At 45.0% G+C, this 22656-nt stretch overlaps 1 protein-coding gene across 1 annotated transcript; it reads left to right on the plus strand.

Moving 5' to 3' along the window:
- The first annotated feature begins 4357 nt into the window (after positions 1 to 4357).
- LOC138083024 (ADP-ribosylation factor 2) lies at positions 4358 to 22357 on the plus strand. The gene is made up of 5 exons (XM_068976594.1): positions 4358 to 4391; positions 7501 to 7667; positions 11103 to 11213; positions 18318 to 18442; positions 20703 to 22357. Exons 2-5 carry the CDS (start codon positions 7520 to 7522, stop codon positions 20862 to 20864), a joined length of 546 nt encoding a protein of 181 aa, XP_068832695.1. The 5' UTR covers positions 4358 to 4391; positions 7501 to 7519; the 3' UTR covers positions 20865 to 22357.
- Positions 22358 to 22656: the final 299 nt, after the last annotated feature.

Raw genomic sequence — 22656 nt, forward strand, 5'->3', positions numbered from 1 at the left:
GTGCCCAATATGCTACTGGAGATCAGTACAGAGATTACCCCAGAAAGAATGAAGAGATGGAGCCAAAGCAAAAACAACACCCAGTTGTAGATGTGACTAGTGACAGAAGCAAGGTCTGATGCTGTAAAGAGCAATATTGCATAGGAACCTGGAATGTTAGGTCCATGAATCAAGGTAAATTGGAAGTGGTCAAACAGGAGATGGCAAGAATGAATGTCAACATGCTAGGAATCAGCGAACTAAAATGGACTGGAATGGATGAATTTAACTCAGATGACCATTATATCTATTACTGTGGGCAGGAATCCCTTAGAAGAAATTGAGTAGCCATCATGATCAACAAAGAGTCCTAAATGCAGTACTTGGATGCAATTTCAAAAATGACAGAATGATCTCTGTTCATTTCCAAGGCAAAGCATTTATTATCACAGTAATCCAAGTCTATGCCCCGACCAGTAATGCTGAAGAAGTTGAAGTTGAATGGTTCTATGAAGACCTACAAGACCTTTTAGAACTAACACCCAAAAAAGATGTCCTTTTCATTATAGGGGACTGGAATGCAAAAGTAGGAAGTCAAGAAACATCTGGAGTAACAGGAAAATTTGGCCTTGGAGTACAGAATGAAGCAGGGCAAAGGCTAATAGAGTTTTGCCAAGAGAACAGACTGGTCATAGCACACACCATCTTCCAACAACACAAGAGAACTCTACACATGGATGTCACTAGATGGCCAACACTGAATCAGACTGATTATATTCTTTGCAGCCAAAGATGGAGAAGCTTGATACAGTCAGCAAAAACAAGACTGGGAGCTGACTGTGGCTCAGATCATGAACTCCTTATTGCCAAATTCAGACTGAAATTGAAGAAAGTAGGGAAAACCACTAGACCATTCAGGTATGACCTAAATCAAATCCGTTATGATTATACAGTGTAAGCGAGAAATAGATTTAAGGGCCTAGATCTGATAGACAGAGTGCCTGATGAACTATGGACGGAGGTTCCTAACATTGTACGGGAGACAGGGATCAAGACAATCCCCCCAAAAAAGAAATGCAAAAAAGCAAAATGGCTGTCTGAGCAGGCCTTACAAACAGCTGTGAAAAGAAGACAAGTCAAAAGCAAAGGAGAAAATGAAAGATATACCTGTTTGAATGCAGAGTTCCCAAGAATAGCAAGGAGAGATAAGAAAGCCTTCCTCAGTGATCAATGCAAAGAAATAGAGGAAAATAATAAAATGGGAAAGACTAGAGATCTCTTCAAGAAAATTAGAGATAGTGTGGGAACAATTTCATGCAAAGATGGGTTCAATAAAGGACAGAAATGGTATGGACCTAGCAGAAGATATTAAGAAGAGGTGGCAAGAATACACAGAAGAACTGTAAAAAAAAGATCTTTGCGCCTGAGATAATCACAATGGTGTGATCACTCACCCAGAGCCAGACATCCTGGAGTGTGAAGTCAAGCGGGCCTTAGAAAGCATTACTACGAACAAAGCTAGTGGAGGTGATGGAATTCCAGATAAGCTATTTCAAATCTTAAAAGATGATGCTGTGAAAGTGCTGCACTCAATATGCCAGCAAATTTGGAAAACTCAGCAGTGGCCACAGGACTGGAAAAGTTTTCATTCCAATCCCAAAGAAAGGCAATGCCTAAGAATGCTCAAACTACCGCACAATTGCACTCATCTCACATGCTAGTAAAGTAATGCTCAAAATTCTCCAAGTCAGGCTTCAGCAATACATGAACCGTGAACTTCCAGATGTTCAAGCTGGTTTTAGAAAAGGCAGAGGAACCAGAGATCAAACTGCCAACATCTGCTGGATCATCGGAAAAAACACAAAAACATCTATTTCTGCTTTATTGACTATGCCAAAGCCTTTGCCTGTGTGGATCACAATAAACTGTGGAAAATTCTGAAAGACATGGGAATACCAGACCACCTGACCTGCCTCTTGAGAAACCTAGATGCAGGTCAGGAAGCAACAGTTAGAACTGGACATGGAACAACAGACTGGTTCCAAATAGGAAAAGGAGGATGTCAAGGGTGTATATTGTCACCCTGCTTATTTAACTTCTATGCAGAGTACATCATGAGAAACGCTGGGCTGGATGAAGCACAAGCTAGAATCAAGATTGCTGGGAGAAATATCAACAACCTCAGATATGCAGATGACACTACCCTTATGGCAGAAAGTGAAAAAGAACTAAAGAGCCTTTTGATGAAAGTGAAAGAGGAGAGTGGAAAAGTTGGCTTAAAGCTCAACATTCAGAAAACACAGATCATGGCATCTGGCCCCATCACTTCATGGGAAATAGATGGGGAAACAGTGGAAACAGTGGCTGACTTTATTTTTTTTGGGGGGGGGCTCCAAAATCACTGCAGATGGTGACTGCAGCCATGAAATTAAAAGACGCTTACTCCTTGGAAGAAAAGTTATGACCAATCTAGACAGCATATTCAAAAGCAGAGACATTACTTTGCCAACAAAGGTCCATCTAGTCAAGGCTATGGTTTTTCCTGGGGTCATGTATGGATGTGAGAGTTGGACTCTGAAGAAAGCTAAGCACCAAAGAATTGATGCTTTTGAACTGTGTTGTTGGAGAAGACTCTTGAGTGTCCCTTGGACTGCAAGGAGATCCAACCAGTCCATTCTGAAGGAGATCAGTCCTGGGTGTTCATAGGAAGAAATGATACTAAAGCTGAAACTCCAATACTTTGGCTACCCGATGTGAAGAGTTGACTCACTGGAAAAGACTCTAATGCTGGGAGGAATTGGGGGCAGGAGGAGAAGGGGACGACAGAGGATGACGTGGCTGGATGACATCACCGACTCGACGGACATGAGTTTGAGTGAACTCTGGGAGTTGGTGATGGACAGGGAGGCCTGGCATCCTGGAATTCATGGGGTCACGAAAAGTTGGACACGACTGAGCGACTGAACTGAACTGAATACAGTCGCTGGGCTTCTCTGGTGGCTCAGGCCAGTAAAGTATCCCCCTGCAATGCAGGAGACCTGGGTTTGATCCCTGGGTTGGGAAGATCCCCTGGAGGAGGACATGGCAACCTATTCCAGTATTCTTGCCTAGAAAATGCCCATGAACAGAGGAGCCTAGTTAGCTACAGTCCACGGGGTCCCAAAGAGTAGGTAGGACCAACTGAGCAACTAAGCACTGCACAGTACAGCATACAGTCATTAGGGCTTCCCAGCTGGCGCTGGTGGCAAAGAACCCACCTGCCAGTGCAAAAGACATAAGAAACGTGGGTTCGATCCCTGGGTTGGGAAGATCCCCCGGAGGAGGAAATGGCAACCCACTCAAGTATCTTTGCCTGGAGAATTCCATGGACAGAGGAGCCTAGAGGGCTATCCACAGAGTCAGAGTCAGACACGACTGAACCGACTTAGCACACATGCATATACTTCATGACCAGGAAAGTATTAGGTTAAAAAGATTAAGATGTTATACAGACCCAGGCTTAAAACTCTGCCCAGCTCCTTTATAAAACAGAAATAATAGTAGACCCCAACTAACGCCGGGGCGTTTGGTCACACATATCAAGTCCTTGATATATTTCCTGACAAATTTCACGTGTTCAGTAGATGTTAGTTTTCCGGATTATGTACCATTAGGTACAACAATTTACCGGCATTAGTGAAAAAAGATGGCATTGGGGGATGAGTTACCGACTGCATTTCTCAGGAAGTGAGGACTCTGGTTCTGTGCGTCTGAAGGAAGGTGCAGGTGGCTAGTATTTTCCCCAACTGTTGAAAATATGTTCAAAATCAGGGCTTGTGTTTAGCTTCAGACTGAACAGGAAATCTTCCTTATGCCTAATTTCGGTGCCGATGACTGGACGTTTCCCACACAGAACGCCGCCTCAAGCTAGTTTCTACTTTTAGCTCAACCCGGGCAAATTTCCTTAAATATCCCTGTGAGCGTGGTCCCGCCCACATGCCCCACCCAGTGGGTCTGAATGCTCCCGGGGTTAATTCAATCCGTGGAATTTTTTCGAGCTGATTGGCGGAGCAAATCGGCAATCTTTTTACTTTTTTGATTGGTCTCATGCAGCCTTGGGGCGGGGCACATGGGCGTGCCTCTCCGGGACGCGGTGAGCTGTCATTGGAAGATGAAACCGGCATTTCCAGAGCTTCGTGCCGTCGCCTAGGTCGCAAGGGCCGGGCCTCCTCCCTCCCAGGCTTTTATTGTCCTTTATATTGGCCAGACTTGTTGTCACTCACGGAACCTGGAACTCATTGGTACAAAAGCTCCAAGAAGCGGTGGGTGATTGGTTGGCTACTGTTCCCGCCCCTATCCTGTCGCCATTTTACATAGGGGATAAGAAACCCTAAAGGGAGTGGTATTGGTACCGGTGGTCAGTTGGACGATTGGTGAGTCGTGGGCTGGGGCGTGAGGGCTGCGGCGCTCAAGGGCTGGCTGGGTTCTCGCAGCTTCAGAGAAAGGGAGACTGGAGACCAGCGTGTGGCCTGCAGAAACGGGTGGGTCTCCCTGTCTCCGCACTCTGTAGGGCAAGGGCTGGGGGACTCTAGAGGCTTGGCTAGTCCGCTTCGGGGTTGTGAGGCGGGGGTACGGGGGGGCGGCGCCTCCGCTTTCTCGAGGGCCCGCAGGTCGAGAGGAAGCGGCCTAGCAGCTGGGCAGAAAGGACACTCGGACGCGGTCCCCGGGGGGGACACAGCGCGCGTGCCCGCCGGCTGCGCACGCCCACTTGGCCACCCGCTCTGGTTCGCGTCCTGGAGATCTCCCCGCAGTTCTCCCTGATGGACAGTTGGTGCCTGTGTTAGAGGAAGGCGAGCGTGCCAGAGAGGCGTCGGGGTCGGCGGCGACTTCCAGAGGGTCTCTAGGCAGCTCAGCGGGCTTTGGGCGTCTGAAGCTAGGATGTGTACTGTGCTGTTGGGAAGAGGAATCGAGTGTTTGGTTCATAGGACATCTTAAATGTACCTCCCCTTCCGCAAAATGTTCCTCACGGTTTTTCTCATCCGTGAGATTAGTCTTTTTCTCTAAAACAAAGACAAGGAATCTTTAATTTTGTCACCCACAGGATTTTGAGTGCTGCAATGCATTAGACTTCTGTATGCTTTCTGTATGGCCTCCTATGAATAACTAAAGCATTTATCATCATTCTTTGGTTGTAGCAGTTTCCCTGTATCTAATTTTTGTTCAGGTTAAATGCTCTGCTCCTTTTCTCATGTCTTAGGATTAAATGTGGGCTTGGACATCATCCATGAAGTTTAGTCGTGAAGGACACGACTAAATTTCAGAGGTGGGGCCTCTGGAATTTGGTGACCTCACCTCTGAGGTCCCTTGGGTCCTGATGAATGGGAGATGGACTGTCCTTGTTCCCTCTCAGCCCTGCTCTGCCAAGGAGTAAAATTTTCCCATAATTAGCAGTTTAAAGGGAAACGAGGATTTTTTATTTTTCTTTGAAGAATCTTTGTAGACTTCAGTAACAAGGTTAGAGTTGTAGTCAGTACTACTTTTTATTGGAGGATAATTGCTTTCCAGTATTGGACAGTACTACTTTTAAGTCTTTAATTAGAGTATCAAGCCCACACTTCAGATAGGCTGATCTGTTGAAATTAAAGATGTAAATTTCTGCAAAGCTAATCTGAACAACAAATTTGTCTTGACTGTTGCCTTCCTTTATAGAGTCTCTCATGTATTCTACTGAAAAATAAAATATTGAACATTTGTGCAGTTATATGTCAATATGTTGTTGTTCAGTAGCTAAGTCATGTCTTGATTCTTTTTGAACCCATGGACTGCAGCACGCTAGGCTTTCCTGTCCCTCAGTGTCTCCCAGAGTTTGTTCGAACTCATGTCCACTGAGTCCATGATGCCATCCAACCATCTCATGCTCTGTTACCCCCTTCTCCTCCTGCCCTCAATCTTTCCCAGCATCAGGGTCTTTCCCAACCAGTCAGCTCTTCGCATCAGGTGGCCAGAGTATTGGAACTTCAACTTCAGTATCAGTCCTTCCTTTGAATAATCAGGGTTGATTATTGCGATTATCTTTGGAGGAGTGATAATTGGGAGGGTGCAGAAGGAGATCTGGGTGGATGGTAATCATCTTGTTTTGATTTGGTTCATGACATTTCACTGAACTGTATGTTACCATGTATGTTTATATCTATGTACATTATGTTTCAAAAGCTAATAATTAACAGGTGATCCTGTTGGTGGGAATATAAATTGCTGCAGCCACTATGAAGAACAGTATGGAGGTTCCTTAAAAAACTAAAAACAAAGCTACCATATGATCTAGCAGTCCTACTGCTGGGCATATACCCTGAGAAAACCATAATTGAAAAAGACACGTCTTCCCCCGATGTTCATTACAGCCCTGTTTACAATAGCTAGGACACGGAAGCAACCTCAACGTCCATTGACAGATGAATAGATAAGGAAGCTACGGTACATGTATACAATGGAATATTACTCAGCCATAAAAGTGAACGAAATTGGGTCATTTGTAGTGATATGAATGGACCTAGAGTGTTATACGGAGTGATGTAAGTCAGAAAGAGCAAAAAAACAAATATTGCAAATTAATGCATATATGTAGAATCTAGAAAAATGGTGCAGATGAATGTATTTGCAGGGCAGGAATAGAGACACAGATTTAGAGAACCGACGTGCACACGGGGAAGTGGGGGTGGAGCCAGTTGGGAGGTTGAAATGACATATGTGTACTACCATGTGTAAAATAGCTAGTGGCAAGTTGCTGTAAGGGAGCTCAGCTTGGTGCTGTGTGATGACGGAGAGGGATGGGATGGTGGATGGAGGGAGGGAGACTTTAGAGGAGGGAATATATGTGTACATATATACTGTTGTTGTACAGCAGGGACTAATGCAACATTGTAAAGCAACTATAATAAAAAAAAGAAAACGTAATTTTTTAAAAAGTGAGGTGATGGTCAACACTGGGTGCTATGGTCTCTCCCCCAAACTTACCTGGTTAATTTCTTTGTTGGCCATGCAGTTTCCCAGTGCTGTTATTTCCTCACCTCTGAAATTTTTTAGGTTCTTTTTTGGGTCTTGATACTGTCTACTGGCCAAAGGCAACTATTAAATTTCTAAGAGGTGTTGATATCTAACCTGCCTTAAGGAGTTTGCTTCACAGTGTAGAATAGACTGGTTTTCTGCTTCACAAGTTCTCATTTCAGAAGTATTGGTTGTATCTGTGGTGGCATTGCTTCCATGACGAAAGCCTGCCACCATTGAGACTGGGCTTCCCATACCCCACTTGGATGCTGCAGTGGAAAAGAGAATTTTTTGGCAAGGCATCAAAAGGCTTAGTTGAATTTCCCCTCTGAAAACAAAATACTCAGCTCCTTCCTATCCAAACTATACTTGAAATTGTTCAAGTTTTGCTAGGAGCCACCTCCAGTGGAGGCTTGTATTTTCATGTGTATGTCTTGTATTTATGTGTCTATATCTCTGCAAAGAACCATTACTTGACTTGCCTTTCTTTTCCTTCAGGTCACAGAATTCAGTAACAATGGGGAACGTTTTTGAAAAATTGTTTAAAAGTCTCTTTGGGAAAAAGGAGATGCGGATTCTTATGGTGGGTTTGGATGCCGCTGGAAAAACCACCATCTTGTACAAACTGAAGCTGGGAGAGATTGTGACTACCATCCCTACAATAGGTATGTTAACGGCCTGTGACAGGACCAGTGTACACTGCAGTATGTTGTGCTTTTACAAGCTTCTTATGTTACTGAATTTTTACTTTGGAGAATCTTGTCTGCCTCATAAACTTCTTGAGGCCGAAACCGGGTAATATACAATTTCCTAATTGCTTCCTGGTATCTCTGGCACCTTGCTAGGTTTATAGGAGAGTCATACAAACAGATTTAGGTGGAACAAATTTAACCCTATCGACTTGACCAAAAAAAAAAGGAAAAGATAATGGTGATTAAAATCAATCTTTCTTCCAGGGGCCTTTCCAAGTGGAAGCATCTCTCCACGCCAAGTATGTTCCTGGCGTTTAAAGATATAGTGTGGAAAAAAGAGAAGGACTTAGCATGTTTTGTTTGTTTTTTCTCTTTCACTTTGGCTCACACCAACTACTTGAGGTGGTGGTCCACTGATGAATTTGATTTGTTCCATTGCTGGAGGACAGTCTGACAGTGTAGTTATTCCTGCAAACCAGCCCTATGTTTTGTTGGCCATTTACGGCTTTTGCAAAGGCAGTTTTGACAGAACTTAGTCTATGCCTCCTGAGCCGCCTGTAAATCCAAACTCCTGAGTGAGAATGGGCTCCCCAGGGGGCCATGTGAATGTCAGTAGTGTTCTGAAAGTTGGATTAGGCACAGGAACCAATTGAGCAACTTCAGAGATTGCAACATTTAAATGAGGAGGAAACCAAACAGAGAAAATGCTCATACCCATAGCTTTAAAAAATGTTGTTAGTCCAAAAAGAAAATAGGATAATTACTTGTTTTTCTCCTTTCATAAAAATAATTCATCCTTCCGTAATGTCATACATACAGAAAAAACATAAACAAATGTTAAAAAAAAAAAAACCCTGTGATTTTGGTGAATATCTTTTTTTTTTTTTAATTTATTTTTGGCTGCACTGGGTCTTCATTGCTGAGCACATTCAAGTTGCAACAAGCGGGGGCTACTCTCTGGTTGTGGTGCTCACACTTATTACAGCGGCTTCTCTTGTTGCAGAGCACCAGCTCTGGAGCATGGGCTTCGTAGCTGGGGCACGTGGGCTTAGTTGCTCCAAGGCATGTGGGATCGTCCCAGACCAAGAAACAAACCCATGACCCTTGCATTGGCAGGTGGATTCTTAACCTCTAGACCACTGAAAGGGTGCTACTGCAAGCCGTGTGTTATGCCAGGATTCGTGACCTCCAGAGGAGAGGATTTCAATCCGGGATCAGAGACAAGGCTTGACTACTTGGAGCTTTTTGTGTCGCCAAGTTTTATTAAGGTATAACAGAGATAGGGAAAGCTTCTGACATAGACATCAGAAAGGGAAAGAAAGAGTGCCCCCTTGCTAGTTTCTAGCAAGGCATTTTATGTCTGTTGGCAAGCTTCTAATCAGATAAGAGAGACACCTCAAGGCTGAGGGAGTTTCACCAGGCCCCTGTCTCACAGTATGCATTTTTGAGATAGAATGGCAAAAGGTATGTCATCCCCAATCATAAAACAACTGACATGAATACTGGTTTGTTGAGCCATTATCAACCCAAGGTTTGAGAAAAGAAAAAAAAGGTTAGTCTTAGGCAGAACCAGTTTCATCAACAGAGAAAGAAAAAAAATGTCTGCTGCTTGCAGTTTATTTCCCCCTACCGCATGGGGACCTCTGGCCTCCCTACCTGTTCCCCTCTCACCACCAGGGAAGTCCTGGTGAATATCTCTGTGAAGTCATATGCGTGCCGTTTTCCAACTTACTCTGCATTACACAGCATCTTTGGTTCTCTTCTATGTCTTTACCTCTCTGTGGAATGCTTTCCTACCTTTTTCCTTGCCACCCACAGCCCCCCACCCCCACCCAACCCCACCGCTTGTGTAGCTGAATGCCAGCTTATTGTTTCAGCCTCAGTTTAAGCATCATTTCTCAGGGATGCCTTTTCTGATCCCTTGGATGGTTTTCCCCTGTTGTAAGTTTCCATAGCAACCTGAACGTCTGAGTAACTCTCAGCACGTTTGTCATTGCTCACTCACTACCTCTCTTCCAAAAGTGTAAATAAGAGCAGGAATCATATCTGCCTTGCTCACCACTGTTCTCAAGTTCCTGGCAAAACACCTGGCACATGGTGGATGTCCAGTAAACATTTGGTGAATGGATTGCGGTAGATCATTGAACTAATGGCCTCCAATGAATCATGCCCCTCAGTAGCCGCAGCCTTGCACAGTCCCCTTCCACAGTGATACTGGGCATGGCCATATGACATACTTTGGCCAAGGGCACAGCAGCAAATGTGATTCACACAGAGATTGGATAAGAGCTTGTGCCTTGGGGTTTGCCTTTTTGGAACACTACCACCACCATATGAGGGAGCTCAGTGCTCCTTGAAAATAAAAAGATCACCTGGAGAAGAGAAGTCCAGCCTACCCCCCAGAGGACTCTGCAAGAGGACGCCCAGGCAACCTACTGAACTGGGGACGGGGGAGAATCATCGTTCTAAGCCACGTTCTAAATAATAACCAATACAGATCAGCCTCCAGTTTTAGTAACTAGATAGTATGTGGCTCTATGTTTAACAAATTTCCACTGATGGATGATTAGGTTATGTGCAACAGTTCTATGTAAACGATCCTGATCATTCGAAGACCAGTCAAACGTGGCTGAGCTCACTAAGGAGATTGAGAAGGTACAGCCAGAGAAACATAAGGAAAATGGGAAGCCAGGGAAGAGTTTTAAGGAGGGAATGAACAGTAGTGTCAGATAAAAAATCAAATTATGTAAGAACTGGAGAGCTGTTGATGGATTCTCAACCTTGCTGACCTCGGTGAGACCATAAAGTGTGAAGCAGAGCTAAGGTGTAATGGGTAAGAGGTAACAAAGCTTGACTTTAAAAAGGAGAAAGGGGTGATTGCAGGTGATGACGTGGAGTCAAGGAAGGGTTTCTTTGAAGGATGTACTTTTACATTCTAAGCCTGCTGAGGAGAACAGGTTGGAGATTTCGAATGGGGCGGAGAAGAGCAATAGTAGAAGGTTCCAGACAGCATGGGTGGACCGGATCCAGCCCATGGGTGGATGAACTCAGCATTAGCTGCTTCCTTGTTCCAGGAGGGAGGGAGAGGAGTGTGGATGAAGAGGTAGGTGGGTTTCTATGGTGTGCGGTGGGAGGCAGAAAGCAGCCCTATCGATGGCTTCTGTTTGCTCTGAAGTCTGCTGGAAGAGCTGCTGGCAGAGAGGGAAAGGAGGTGTCAGGTGGGAGACACCTGTCATGATGCACAGAGAGCAAGCTGACTTAACACGTTCTGTTGTGTAAGCTATAGATCTTTGACTGGCAAGCTGCTTCATAAACGAAAAATACTGTCCAAATGTTAGCTGAAGTTATTTTGAATTGTTGAGCCAGCAGAAGTCTGCATTAAACACTCTCCCCATCTTCCCCGTGTAGGTTTCAACGTGGAGACAGTAGAATATAAAAACATCAGCTTCACAGTCTGGGATGTCGGCGGCCAGGACAAAATCAGACCTCTGTGGCGACATTATTTCCAGAACACACAAGGTAGAGATTATCCAGTTTCTCGCCCTGCAACCATTTCTGTTAAATGCATCTAAAGATGGGTACTTGAAGCAAAACCTGTGGCACTCTGCTCTATTTGGACTGTCAGTCATTCCTTCTCTTTCGATGACCCACTTAAATTTACTGGGGAGGTTTCTTTTTGAGAAGTGGTCCCTGCCTTCTTTGGAAAAATACTTGGGCTTCAGTGCTTTACACAGGCATCTCCTCTTAATCTAGAACAGTTATAAAATGGTTGTCCTGATGAGTTTCATCTTTTGGTTAATTGAAAGTGCCTTAGATGAAGTACCAATTTTTAAAGAATTTGAATTCTGTAAACTCCTTTAAGCCGGTTAAGAATATCTGAAAAATCATGCGTAAGGAGAGAAAGAGAGAGACAGCAATGGTTGGAAACCCAAACCCAGCATCCTGTGTGGCCATAGTCCCTTCCAGCTTCCCTGTTATCCTACAAGTACATGAACAGGCACGAATATCCTAGATCACTGCCTTGTTTCCTTTTTACTGGATTTTTAAACGTTGGAGTTATAATGTGTCCCATATCAGTCTCTCTGAGTTTTTCCATTGATTATATTTTGGATAACCTTATAGATATTGCCTATCCAGAGATCCATAAGCTGTTCAGATAGTTTTTACACCCTCATTCTCAAACCATCTGGCATCCACATACTCATTTCAGAATTTACTTGGAGTCTTTTCATTTTGAAAATTCTACTACTGATGGTGGGTGTTTTCAGTGCATATGTTTCATAGTAATGACCCATATTTGTCGGTCTTTTCAGTCCAAATGCCCAGGTCGACTGCCCCTTTATATTGTATATCATTATTTTAGTGATGACCTTTAACACTTAAGTCTCTTTGTAGTTACTGCCTCAACCTATAGATTTAGAATGTCTTTCCTCAGAATAGTGTATTTGTCTTTTCTTTTTTTACTTATATTAGTGGGAAGTTGAAAACAAAAAACAAAGAAGATACATAACACGTGCCCATGTACCCATTACCCAGCTTCAAAAGTTATCGGCATTTTGCCCAGAGTACATTATAGCAAATGATGCCTCTTATTCATCATCCTTCAGTGTTTATTTTAAACTGATAAAACTTTTTGATTTCAGTATTTATTTAGCTGAGCCAGGTCTTCCTGAGGCCCACGGGATCCTCAGTTGCAGCATGCGAACTCTTAATTGTGGCCCATGGGATCTAGTCCCATGACCAGGGATCAGACCCAGTCCCCCTGCATAGGGAGCATGGAGTCTTAGCCACTGGCCCACCATAGAAGTCCCTAAAGCTTTTTTAAAAAAACTTAATCTCCATGCATTATCCCACTTCCAAAGTTAATATCCTTTCTTTACTGTCTGGTATCCAGTTCTTGGGGGATTCCCTGGTGGCTCAGACAGTAAAGAGTCTGGTCTGCCTGCAATGTAGGGGACCGGCATTCAACCCCTGGGTCGGGAAGATTCCCCCGGAGAAGACAATGGTAACCCACTCCAGTATTCTTGCCTGGAAAATCCCATGGGTGGAGGAGCTTGGCAGGCTGTAGTCCGTGGGGTCATAAGGGGACACGCCTGAGCGACTTCACTTTTACCCAGTCCTCCAGTTCCATATTGGACTTGGTTGCATCGGGAATCGAAGTTTACACATTGCGTTTCATTTCCTGTCTCTCTAGTCTCTTATGCTACAACAGTTTATCCCTCCACTGTTTTCTGTCTTGCCATCTGCATTTATTAGCTGAAATCCTTCTAAAGAATTCTTTTATTAAATATTTGGTTTCTTTGAAATATAGTTTATATAAGAAAGGCAGGAAAAAGACATAATTCTTTCCCTTTATTGATTTTCGGAGAAACAGTTTGATGACCCTAGCGGCCTTCCATGATGTTAGTGTTAGTCACTCAGTGTGTTCCACTCTTTGTGACTACGTGGTCTGTAGCCTGCCAAGCTCCCCTGTGCATGGAATTCTCCAGGCATGGAATTGTTCCCTGATGACACTTAGATTTTTATGTCTTAATTCAATCTGTTGCAGACAATATACGTTTTGACACTTAGTTGTTGCTGTTGAATCACTAAATTGTGTTCAACTCTTTTGCAACCCCCATGGACTGTAGCCTGCCAGGCTTCTTTATCCATGAGATTTCCCAGGCAAGAATACTGAAGCGGTTTGCTTCTCTCCGGGGGATCTTCCTGACCTAGGGATTGAACCCACGTATCCTACATTGGCAGGCAGATTCCTTACTACTGAGCCACCTGGGAAGCCCACTCAGTGTACTGATTGAAATGTTAATCTCATCTAGAAACACACTCACAGACACACCCAGAATACCATTTGACCAAATGTCTGGGCACCCTGTGGGCCAGTCCAGTCGACAGATAAAATTACAGATAAAATTAACTATCCAGAGTCCAAAATACTAGAGGTTTCATGTCCTCATTCTCTGAAGGGTTCCCTTCTCCCACACTTTTAAGAGTTGTCACACTCAGTCACCAAGTAGAAATGCCTTTGTATTTTCAATCTTCTATTTATAGCAAGCCTAATTTTATTGAGTTTCAATAGCTATTGCTTCAATGGTAGGGAACTGGCTATATTCTAGGACCTTCGAGTGGGTGGTTTGGACTCTTCATGAAATAAGCAAATGGGGCCTCTTTGAAGAATGGATTTTCTGTTTGGTGGGTCCAGACATTGCAGCCACTAGTAATCTTAGATGTTGCCCTTATTTTTCCTGCACCTTTGCAACAGACAGGCTGTCTTTTTTATTTTAAATTTTCTTCTTCATCAGTATGTTGAGCAGAACAGACTTAATGATAGCTTAGCTCCCAATTAAGATAGTGAACTAGGTGTAGACTGGAATGTGAACTATTTACGGGATTTCTTAGTTGATTTATCATATATGTGCTCAGTTGTGTCCAACGCTGGGACCCCATGAACTGTAGCCCACCAGGCTTCTCTGTCCATGGAATTCCCCAAGCAAGAATGCTGGAGTGGGTTGCCATTTCCTGCTCCAGCGGATCTTCCGACACAGGGATTGAACCCGTGTCTCTTGTGTCTTCAGCGTTGGCAGGTGGATTTTCTTAGAGAAGGCATAAAATAGTTCATTAGATAGGCCATTAGTTGTGATGTGGAAAGATTTTTCTCCTAGATTTAGGTTCCGTTATTTTAATTTGCTAAGTAGCAATGTATTTATATGGTTTAAAATTTAAAGAAGTGAAAGTATACAGTGCAGAGTCACCACCTCATTCCTGCCCCCAAACCACCCGGTTCCTCTTCCCATTTTTATTTCTTGTTTATCTGTCCAAAGATATTTTATGCGTATACAGCCAGCTGTGGATACGTATTTCTGCCCACTTCTGAAAACAAACCACAGCACACTGTTCCTTGGTAATTTTACCTTTTTTTAGGTTTTCTTAGTTCAGCAGTGTAGTGAGTCTGCTGCTGGGTTCTTTTGTTTCTCACACAAGGATCTAAATAAAAAGAGTATAAAATGGGACCTAATATTGATGAACCTTGATTTTTTTATTAGGAATGGCCAATGGATCATATGTCAGCTTCTACCCTGTCAGTTTTGCATGGGAGACTAAGGGTCTCCTAAGAATTCAGGAAAACCGCCTTTGCTCAGCTGTGATCAGAGTCCAGAGACTTACTGGCAGCCTATCAAGTCTTTGGGGGGAGTTTTGAACATTCTGCATTTTTTGGGTCTGATGTGATGTAACAGACATGACTTTGACTCTCATGTAAGCCCCAGACAGTCAGAAGCTGTGGGCGCTCCCGTCTGCTGGAGTGGGCTGTTGCGGGCAGCTGGTCAGGCAGCTGTTGGGTGGGCCTGGGAAGCATGGGGGTGTCAGGGTTTGGGGAAGGGGTGTGTGGAAAGGGCCGAGGGCCAGCACAAGTTTTCCCTCCTAGACACAGTGGTGAGGTCTCAGTGTGAGAAGGAACCCGGAGGTCATCTCATCCCATTGCGCTTTTCCCACCAGCAGAGTCCCTTCTGTGGGCTCCTGCAAGTGGCCGCTGAAGCTGCCCACAAGCGTCTCCAGGGAGGGGCAGGCCTCTTGAGGCGGCCCACGGCACCTGCAGTTCTGTTAACTCTTTTTAAAAAAATTTTTTAATTTTAAAAAATCTATGTACTTCTTTGGCTGCATCAGGTCTTAATTGTAGTAGCTTACAGGATCTTCGTTACACCACGTGGGTCTTTCATCCTCTCTAGTCATGGCGCGAGGGCTTCATTGCTCCATGGCACGTGGGATCTTAGTCCTTCAACCAGGGATTGAACCTGAGTCCCCTGAATTGCAAGGCAGATTCTTCACCGCTAGACCACTAGGGAAGTCCCCAGTTGACTCCTTATCACCTCAACCTCCTGGAGTTGTACCCACTGATCTTCCATCTACTTCCAACAAGTTGAACCTCTATATGTCATAGCTTTTAGATATTTGAAGACAGCCGTCAGTCCCCTCAGTGAGTCTTTTCTCTAGGCAGAGTACTCCCAGTTATATACATTGTTTTTCATATGACATAGTATCTAATTCCTTTGCCTTCCTCATCAGTCTTTGCCCTTCCAGTTCTTCTGTGTCTTAGAGTGTGGGGTCAGCACCGACCACGTAACACGCCCAGGAAGTTCTGACTGATGTATTGTAGCCTAGGCTTTTTTCGCCCATATTTGAGAGGCTGAGCTGCTCTCTCTTCTGCTGATAGAGCCTTCACTATCATTAAGTAGTTCTTCTGGCAGCCACTTCCTATTTTTGTCTGCCAGAGGGCTTATTGTCAGCTGACCACCCAGTTCTTACCACCATTAATGTCACATGGACCACTGCTCAGAGCGTCTTCCCCATCCTGTATGTGGATTGTGTGCTGAGTTCCTCCTGGGCACCGCCTCGGGAGACCCGGTGGCCCCAGCTCTTCCGCCAGCCAGTGTGGCAGTGACCAGGTCTGTGCAGGCTTCAGCCACCTTTGCTCTGATACAATGCACCAGTCCCGTTCTTTGACCCGTCTCTTGCTTCCCGGGATTTCTCTTCTGCTGTAGTGTGGGATGCTGCAAAGATTCCTGACACCAATTGCCTGGGGTTGGGCCATGCTTCACAGGTTAAGGCCAGAAGACACCTTCACTGCAGATGCCAGCTGCAAATTCAGGGCTCCCCAGACCACCCTCACTTTATCTCAGCTGTTCACAGTGATGCTAAAGCTGAAGCTCCAGTACTCTGGCCACCTCATGTGAAGAGTTGACTCATTGGAAAAGACTTTGATGCTGGGAGGGATTGGGGGCAGGAGAAGAAGGGGACGACCGAGGATGAGATGGCTGGACGGCATCACTGACTCAATGAACGTGAGTCTGAGTGAACTCCGGGAGTTGGTGATGGACAGGGAGGCTTGGCGTGCTGCGATTCATGGGGTCGCAAAGAGTCGGACACGACTGAGCAACTGAACTGAACAAATTTGGCAGTTCCCAGTGAGAAGGAAATGGCAACCCACTCCAGTATTCTTGCCTGGAGAATCCCAGGGACAGAGGAGCCTGGTGGGCTGCCGTCTATGAGGTCGCACAGAGTTGGACACGACTGACCGACTTCACTTTCACTTTTCACTTTCACGCATTGGAGAAGGAAATGGCAACCCACTCCAGTGTTCTTGCCTGGAGAATCCCAGGGACGGGGGAGCCTGGTGGGCTGCTGTCTATGGGGTTGCACACAGTCGGACACGACTGAAGCGACTTAGCAGCAGCAGCAGCAGCAGCAGCAGTGTTCCCTCAGGTTCTTTTTGTTTGTTTGTTAATTAGCTGTACCAGGTCTTAGTTTCGGCATGTGGGATCTAGTTCCCAGACCAGGATCGAACCCAGGCCCCCTGCATTGGAAGCCCGGAGTCTTAACTACCAGGGAAGTCCCCCTTCAGATTCGGTCTTCGTTAAAACAACTCACAGGACTCAGATTGCTACGCTTAAGCTCCAGTTTATTATATGGCAGAGGGATACAGGTGAACCAGCCGAAGGAAGAGATGTATGTGGGAGGCACACAAGGTACACAGGGCTTGTGTCGTCCTCTTCCCATGGAGTCAGGGTGTTACCCTGTGGCCCATAGAGGTGCTGCATACACAGAGCGTTGCCAGCCAGGGAAGACTGTCTCAACAGTTCACAGATTTTTATTGGGTCTTTATCATGTAGGCATGATGTAGAAATGAGGTAACTAAACATGAGCCTAACCTTTTCTCTCCTTATTCTTTAAAAAATGTGTATTGGAGTGTAGTTGCCTTACAACCTTGTATTCGTTTCTGCTATACAGCAAAATGTGTACCTATACTTACATCCCCTCCCTTTTGGACTTCCTTCCCATTCAGGTGACCACAGTGCATTAAGTAGTTCCCTGCGCTCTAGAGGAGGTTCTCATTAGTTATCTATTTTATACATAGTATATGTGTCAACCCCGATCTCCCAGTTCCTCCCCCTTCTCTCCGCTTGGTATCCATATATGTGTTTTTTATATCTGTGTGTCTATTTCTGCCTTGCAAATAGGATCATCTATACCATTTTTCTAAATTCCACATATATGCATTAATGTACAGCTTTGGTTTTTCTTTCTGACTTACTTCATTCTCTATGACAGCCTCTAGGTCCGTGTTTCTACAGATGAGCCCATTTTATTCCTTTTAATGGCTGAGTAATATTCCGTTGTATGTATGTATCGCATCTTCTTTACCCATTTCTGGGTTAATGAGCGTTTAGGCTGTTTCCATGTCCTGGCTATTGTAAATAGTGCTGCAGTCAACATTGGGGTACATGTGTCTTTTTGAATTACGGTTTCCCTGGGTATATGCCCAGTAGTGGGATTGCTGGGTCATACCGTAGTTCTGTTTTTAGTGTTTTAAGGGATCTCCGTGCTGTTTTCCATAGTGGCTGTATTCTCTGTCTACTCTTGTTATTGTTGATCTGTTGAGGGGCCATGGTGCCTCTGAAAAAGGCTGGTTGGGTGTCCAGCAGGCTTCCCAACTCTGGAGATTCTACATATGCTTCCGTATCGATTGCTTTCAGTGAACCCACACACGTAAGCAGGCAGAGGCTGTCAGGACGTGTGAACAGCTACCCTCCCCAGGTTCAGATTACTAACACGCTGCTGCTTTCCATTCAGGTCTGATTTTCGTGGTCGACAGTAATGACAGAGAGCGGGTCAATGAAGCCCGAGAAGAACTAACCAGAATGTTAGCCGAAGACGAGCTCAGAGATGCGGTCTTATTGGTGTTTGTAAATAAGCAGGTATGTCACTAGCTGTCTGAATCCTGGGACTGAAAAGTGCTACCAGCTGCTCGCTTTAAAATAGAGATATTTAATTAGCTGCCTGCCTCCCTCTCGCCAGTCCCTCCCGTAACCTTCCCCTCCACCTCCTTTTTAGCTTGGGTCTTACATTCGTTCACTCGCTCAGCAAACATCCACTGAGCATTCACGAAGATCCAGGCATTGTTTGGGGTATTGGTGATACAGCAGTGAACCAGACAGACAGAAATCCCTGAGTTCATGGAGTTTGCATTCTAGTAGGTAGAACGTCAGTCAGTAACAGATATGTCCTATGTCTGGGGGGAGTCATGGGAAAAGGGGCAGGTGTGGAGAAGGATCAGAGGGCCCCTCTGATAAGAGGACGTCTGATCAGATGACACCTAGCTGCCATAGAGCACAGGGAGCTGAGCTCAGCTCAGCACTCTGTGATGACTTAGGAAGGTGGGGTGGGAGGGAGGGCATATATGTATACGTACAGCTGATTCACATCATTGTACAGCAGAAACTAACACCACATTGTAAAGCAGTTATACTCCATTTAAAAAATAAATGAGCTATAAGCATATGTTGTACAACACAAGGAATACAGCCTATATTTTGTAATAAGTATAAATGGAGTATAACTTGTAAAATTGTGAATCATTATATTGTATACCTATAAGCTATATAATATTGTATGTACATCAACAATATTTTAATTAAAAAAAAAAAGATGACCCCTGAAGGCCCTCAGGAAGGGAGCCCGACTATTCTAGGAAGAGCAAGGCAGCCAGTGCAGCTGGGGTGGAGTGGTGTGGGGTGGGGGGTCAGCAAAGGGGGAGATGAAATTGGATGATGTGGGGCCAGTCCTTGAGGAAACTCGGCTTCCATGTAAATAACACAAAACAGTAAAAGTTGAGGAAGGAGAAGGATGTGGAACCATCCAGCCTCAGGACAAGAAGCTGAAGGAAGGGTGGAGAGGAAGGTGGAATCCTGTGGAAGTTACCAGCCTGAGATGAACAGTCGCGTTTTGATGCATTTCCCCTACTTTCTCCTCCACGAGTACACTCGTTATGTAATTGAGATCTTAACATCCTGCCAGTGTTGCATCCTGTTTCGTCATTTCAGATTTATCAGAGGCGTGTTCTCTTGTCATCTGGCTCTTCTTAAGCACTATTTTAAATGGTGGGGGCATCGTCATTCACTTGGCCATTACCCCACCATTAGATTGGATGTCACTTTGAGGTTCATTAGTGCACCTGGACTTTGATAAAAGAAAACGTTTGTTCTTTTTAATTATAGAACCAGGACACGTTCAGGGTATAGATCCGCAGACAATTCACAACATCGAGTGAAACATTCCAGCCCCACTTTTCAGGATAAAAACGTTGTTAAATTCCTTACATTTCTCTCCAGAGCTTATTCTGCATTCTGTTTTGCCACCTGCTTCTTAGCCTATCTTTGATGTCCTTCCAATCATTGTCTAGATCTACTTTGTTCTTTTTTTTTTTCCAAAACCTGTAGCTCCTGTGTTGGAAGCTCACAGTCTTAACTACTGGACTGCCAGGAAGGTCCTCAGATCTACCTTGTTCTTTCATGCTAATTTATTCCAATTTGGTTTCAGCTTACTACATGCCAGACACAGTTCTAGGCACTAGGAATATGTCAGAGAACAAGATAGACAGAGATTCCTTCCATGGTAAAACTTGCATTCTAGTTATAGGAGGCAGGTAATAAACATACTAAGTCAGTCAGTTTTGTAATACAGTAAACTTGCAGTGAGGGCTATGTTAAAAACAATGAAGCAGGACAATCAAGAGGGGTCACGGGGGCACAGAGACCTTGCAGAACGTCCTGAGAACTTGGGCTTCTACACTGAGAGAGACAAAGCTGTTGCAAGGTGTTAATAGGAGAAGGACTTGATGTGACTTCACTGACCGCCAGGTTAAGGATAGACTTTTCTGGGAGGAAGAGCAGAAGTGGGGAGACCAACTCAGAAGTAATTTCAATACTCTAAGTGAGAAGCAGTCATACTCTAAATATATTTTGCAGGTAGAGCCAATGGGCTTTCCCAGCGTGGAGCTGTGAGAGTGGAGAGAGAGAGAGAAGGAAAAATTGAAGGGCGATTTGAAGGTTTGAGGCCTGAGCCTCTAGGCGGCCAGAGATAAGACTGGGGGTTAAGGGCAGATGTTGGGGAAGAGCATGGTATTTCATTACGTGGATGGAACATTGCTGAACTGACGTTTGAATATTCTCTTCCAAGGATCTTCCCAATGCTATGAACGCAGCAGAGATAACAGACAAGCTTGGCTTACATTCCCTCCGCCAGAGAAACTGGTACATTCAGGCTACTTGTGCCACCAGTGGAGATGGGCTTTATGAAGGCCTGGACTGGCTCTCCAACCAGCTCAAAAACCAGAAGTGACGAGAGGTGCCGCGCTCCCCGTGCGTCGTGGCAAAGTCAACTGGCCTCTTGTGTGTGCGTGTGTGCGTGTGAGGAGCCGTGTGGGTGTGTGGCCGGGCGTGGGAGCAGCTTTCTCACATAGTGCCTTATACACGCTCTAAAGAAACCAGTCTTACATGTTAAAAACAACCAGTGTTCCACTTTCTACGCTACCTTCCATTTCAGTAGCTTTGATGACCAGCTTTGCAGTCCATGGGGGAGTCCCAAGGGCTCCCCCATGCCCGAGAGCCAGACTGGTCTTTGTGATGGGAAAGTTGGGGGAGGGTGGGCCGTGGACTGCCTCCACTTGTGTGATCTTGGCCCAGGCCTGGGGTCTCTGCACACCTGGGGATCCTGTTAGACTCTGGCATCCTTTTGTTAAAAAAAAAAAAGGAAGGCTCAAATTAAAAAGGCCCTTGCTTACCACAGATGTAAAGTTCAGATGTGAACTTAAGTTATTTTCTAGCCCAGAGGTCCTGATTTGATATACTTTACTGAGAGAAATCAGTGATCTTATTCTATGAGAAGAAAAAGCCCCCATAACACTAGACCCTGTAACACTAGAAAATCTTCGAATCCTTCCTTCCTTTGACTCTTACTTGCCAAATGGAGACCCTCTGGGGTGGGCACCCAGCGCGTGGCAAGGCTCTTTGCCAGGGCCGCCCCGCCACGCCCCAGGCTGGGTTAAAGAGGGGCGACGCCTTCGTGTTTCTCGTCACCTCTCCAAGGCTGCTGCCCCCACTCCTCTGCTCGGCGCCGAATGTTCTCCGCCTGAAGCAGGAGCTTGGCTCCCCAGATGGAAGCAGAACCATGTACAGTATGTTAGTCCAACTTGCGGTTTGGGTTAGCTGCTCTTCCTAGAAACACACACCCGGGAGTTCTGAGAGTTTGTGAGAGAATCAAGGGGTTAAATCTGGGCAACGAGACCCCCGGCAGCCAAGTTGGTTGGTGCTAAATTTTGCCATGAAGGATGTCTCATCCAGGCCACTCTCCGTGGCACTGGGACTCCCTCTTGTGGTTGGCAATCATGGAATTTTCCATGCCATGGAATCATGGCAAACGTGGAAATGTGCTCTATGTTATACTCAAAATAGAGGTAACAACGACCTGGAAACGAGCTGGGTTCGCTCAGTAGTCTAGAGCTGTTTCGTCCAGACAGCTGTTGTCCAAATTTGTACCTAAGCTCTTCCATGACTACCTTTTAAAACTGCTTTTTAAAAAAAAAAAAAAAAAAAAAAAAAACCTCTTAAATCACAGAGGAGGAGAGTGTAAAATGAATTTTATCAAAAGTAAACCTTGCTGATAACCATGAAGTTGCTATGACTCGGAAGAAATTTCATGCTGTGATCAATGTGGAAATGTAATGTTTTTCCTTAAGACATTGACTTTAAAGAATGTTCCTTGCAGTACTGGCAACAAAGTCCAGATTTGATTTTTAAACCATGCAATTAAGTCCTGAGAAATATTTAGATTGTGCGCCTCAAACTGGTAGGAAGTGTGTCTTACACTTTTGTATTTACGCTTAGTGCGTGTGCCCATGCTGGGCCTCATCAAACACTTGTTGATTGGTTGGACAATAAAGACTTGCTTTGGAAGGAGAGGACAGCCATGTGCTTCCGGATGTCTTGAGCATCTTTAGAATTCCTTCCCCTCTCCATCTCAGCAGACGTGCTGTTAAAAACTCCCAGGGCACTTGTACAAAAGGCAGAACATGCCGGGGTGCTGTCTGGGCCCTCCTGCCTTCAGCAGCGCTCCTCATTCTTACCTTCCATGA

Source organism: Capricornis sumatraensis, chromosome 8 (assembly GCF_032405125.1).
Source record: "Capricornis sumatraensis isolate serow.1 chromosome 8, serow.2, whole genome shotgun sequence".
In the NCBI taxonomy this organism is placed as follows: domain Eukaryota; kingdom Metazoa; phylum Chordata; class Mammalia; order Artiodactyla; family Bovidae; genus Capricornis; species Capricornis sumatraensis.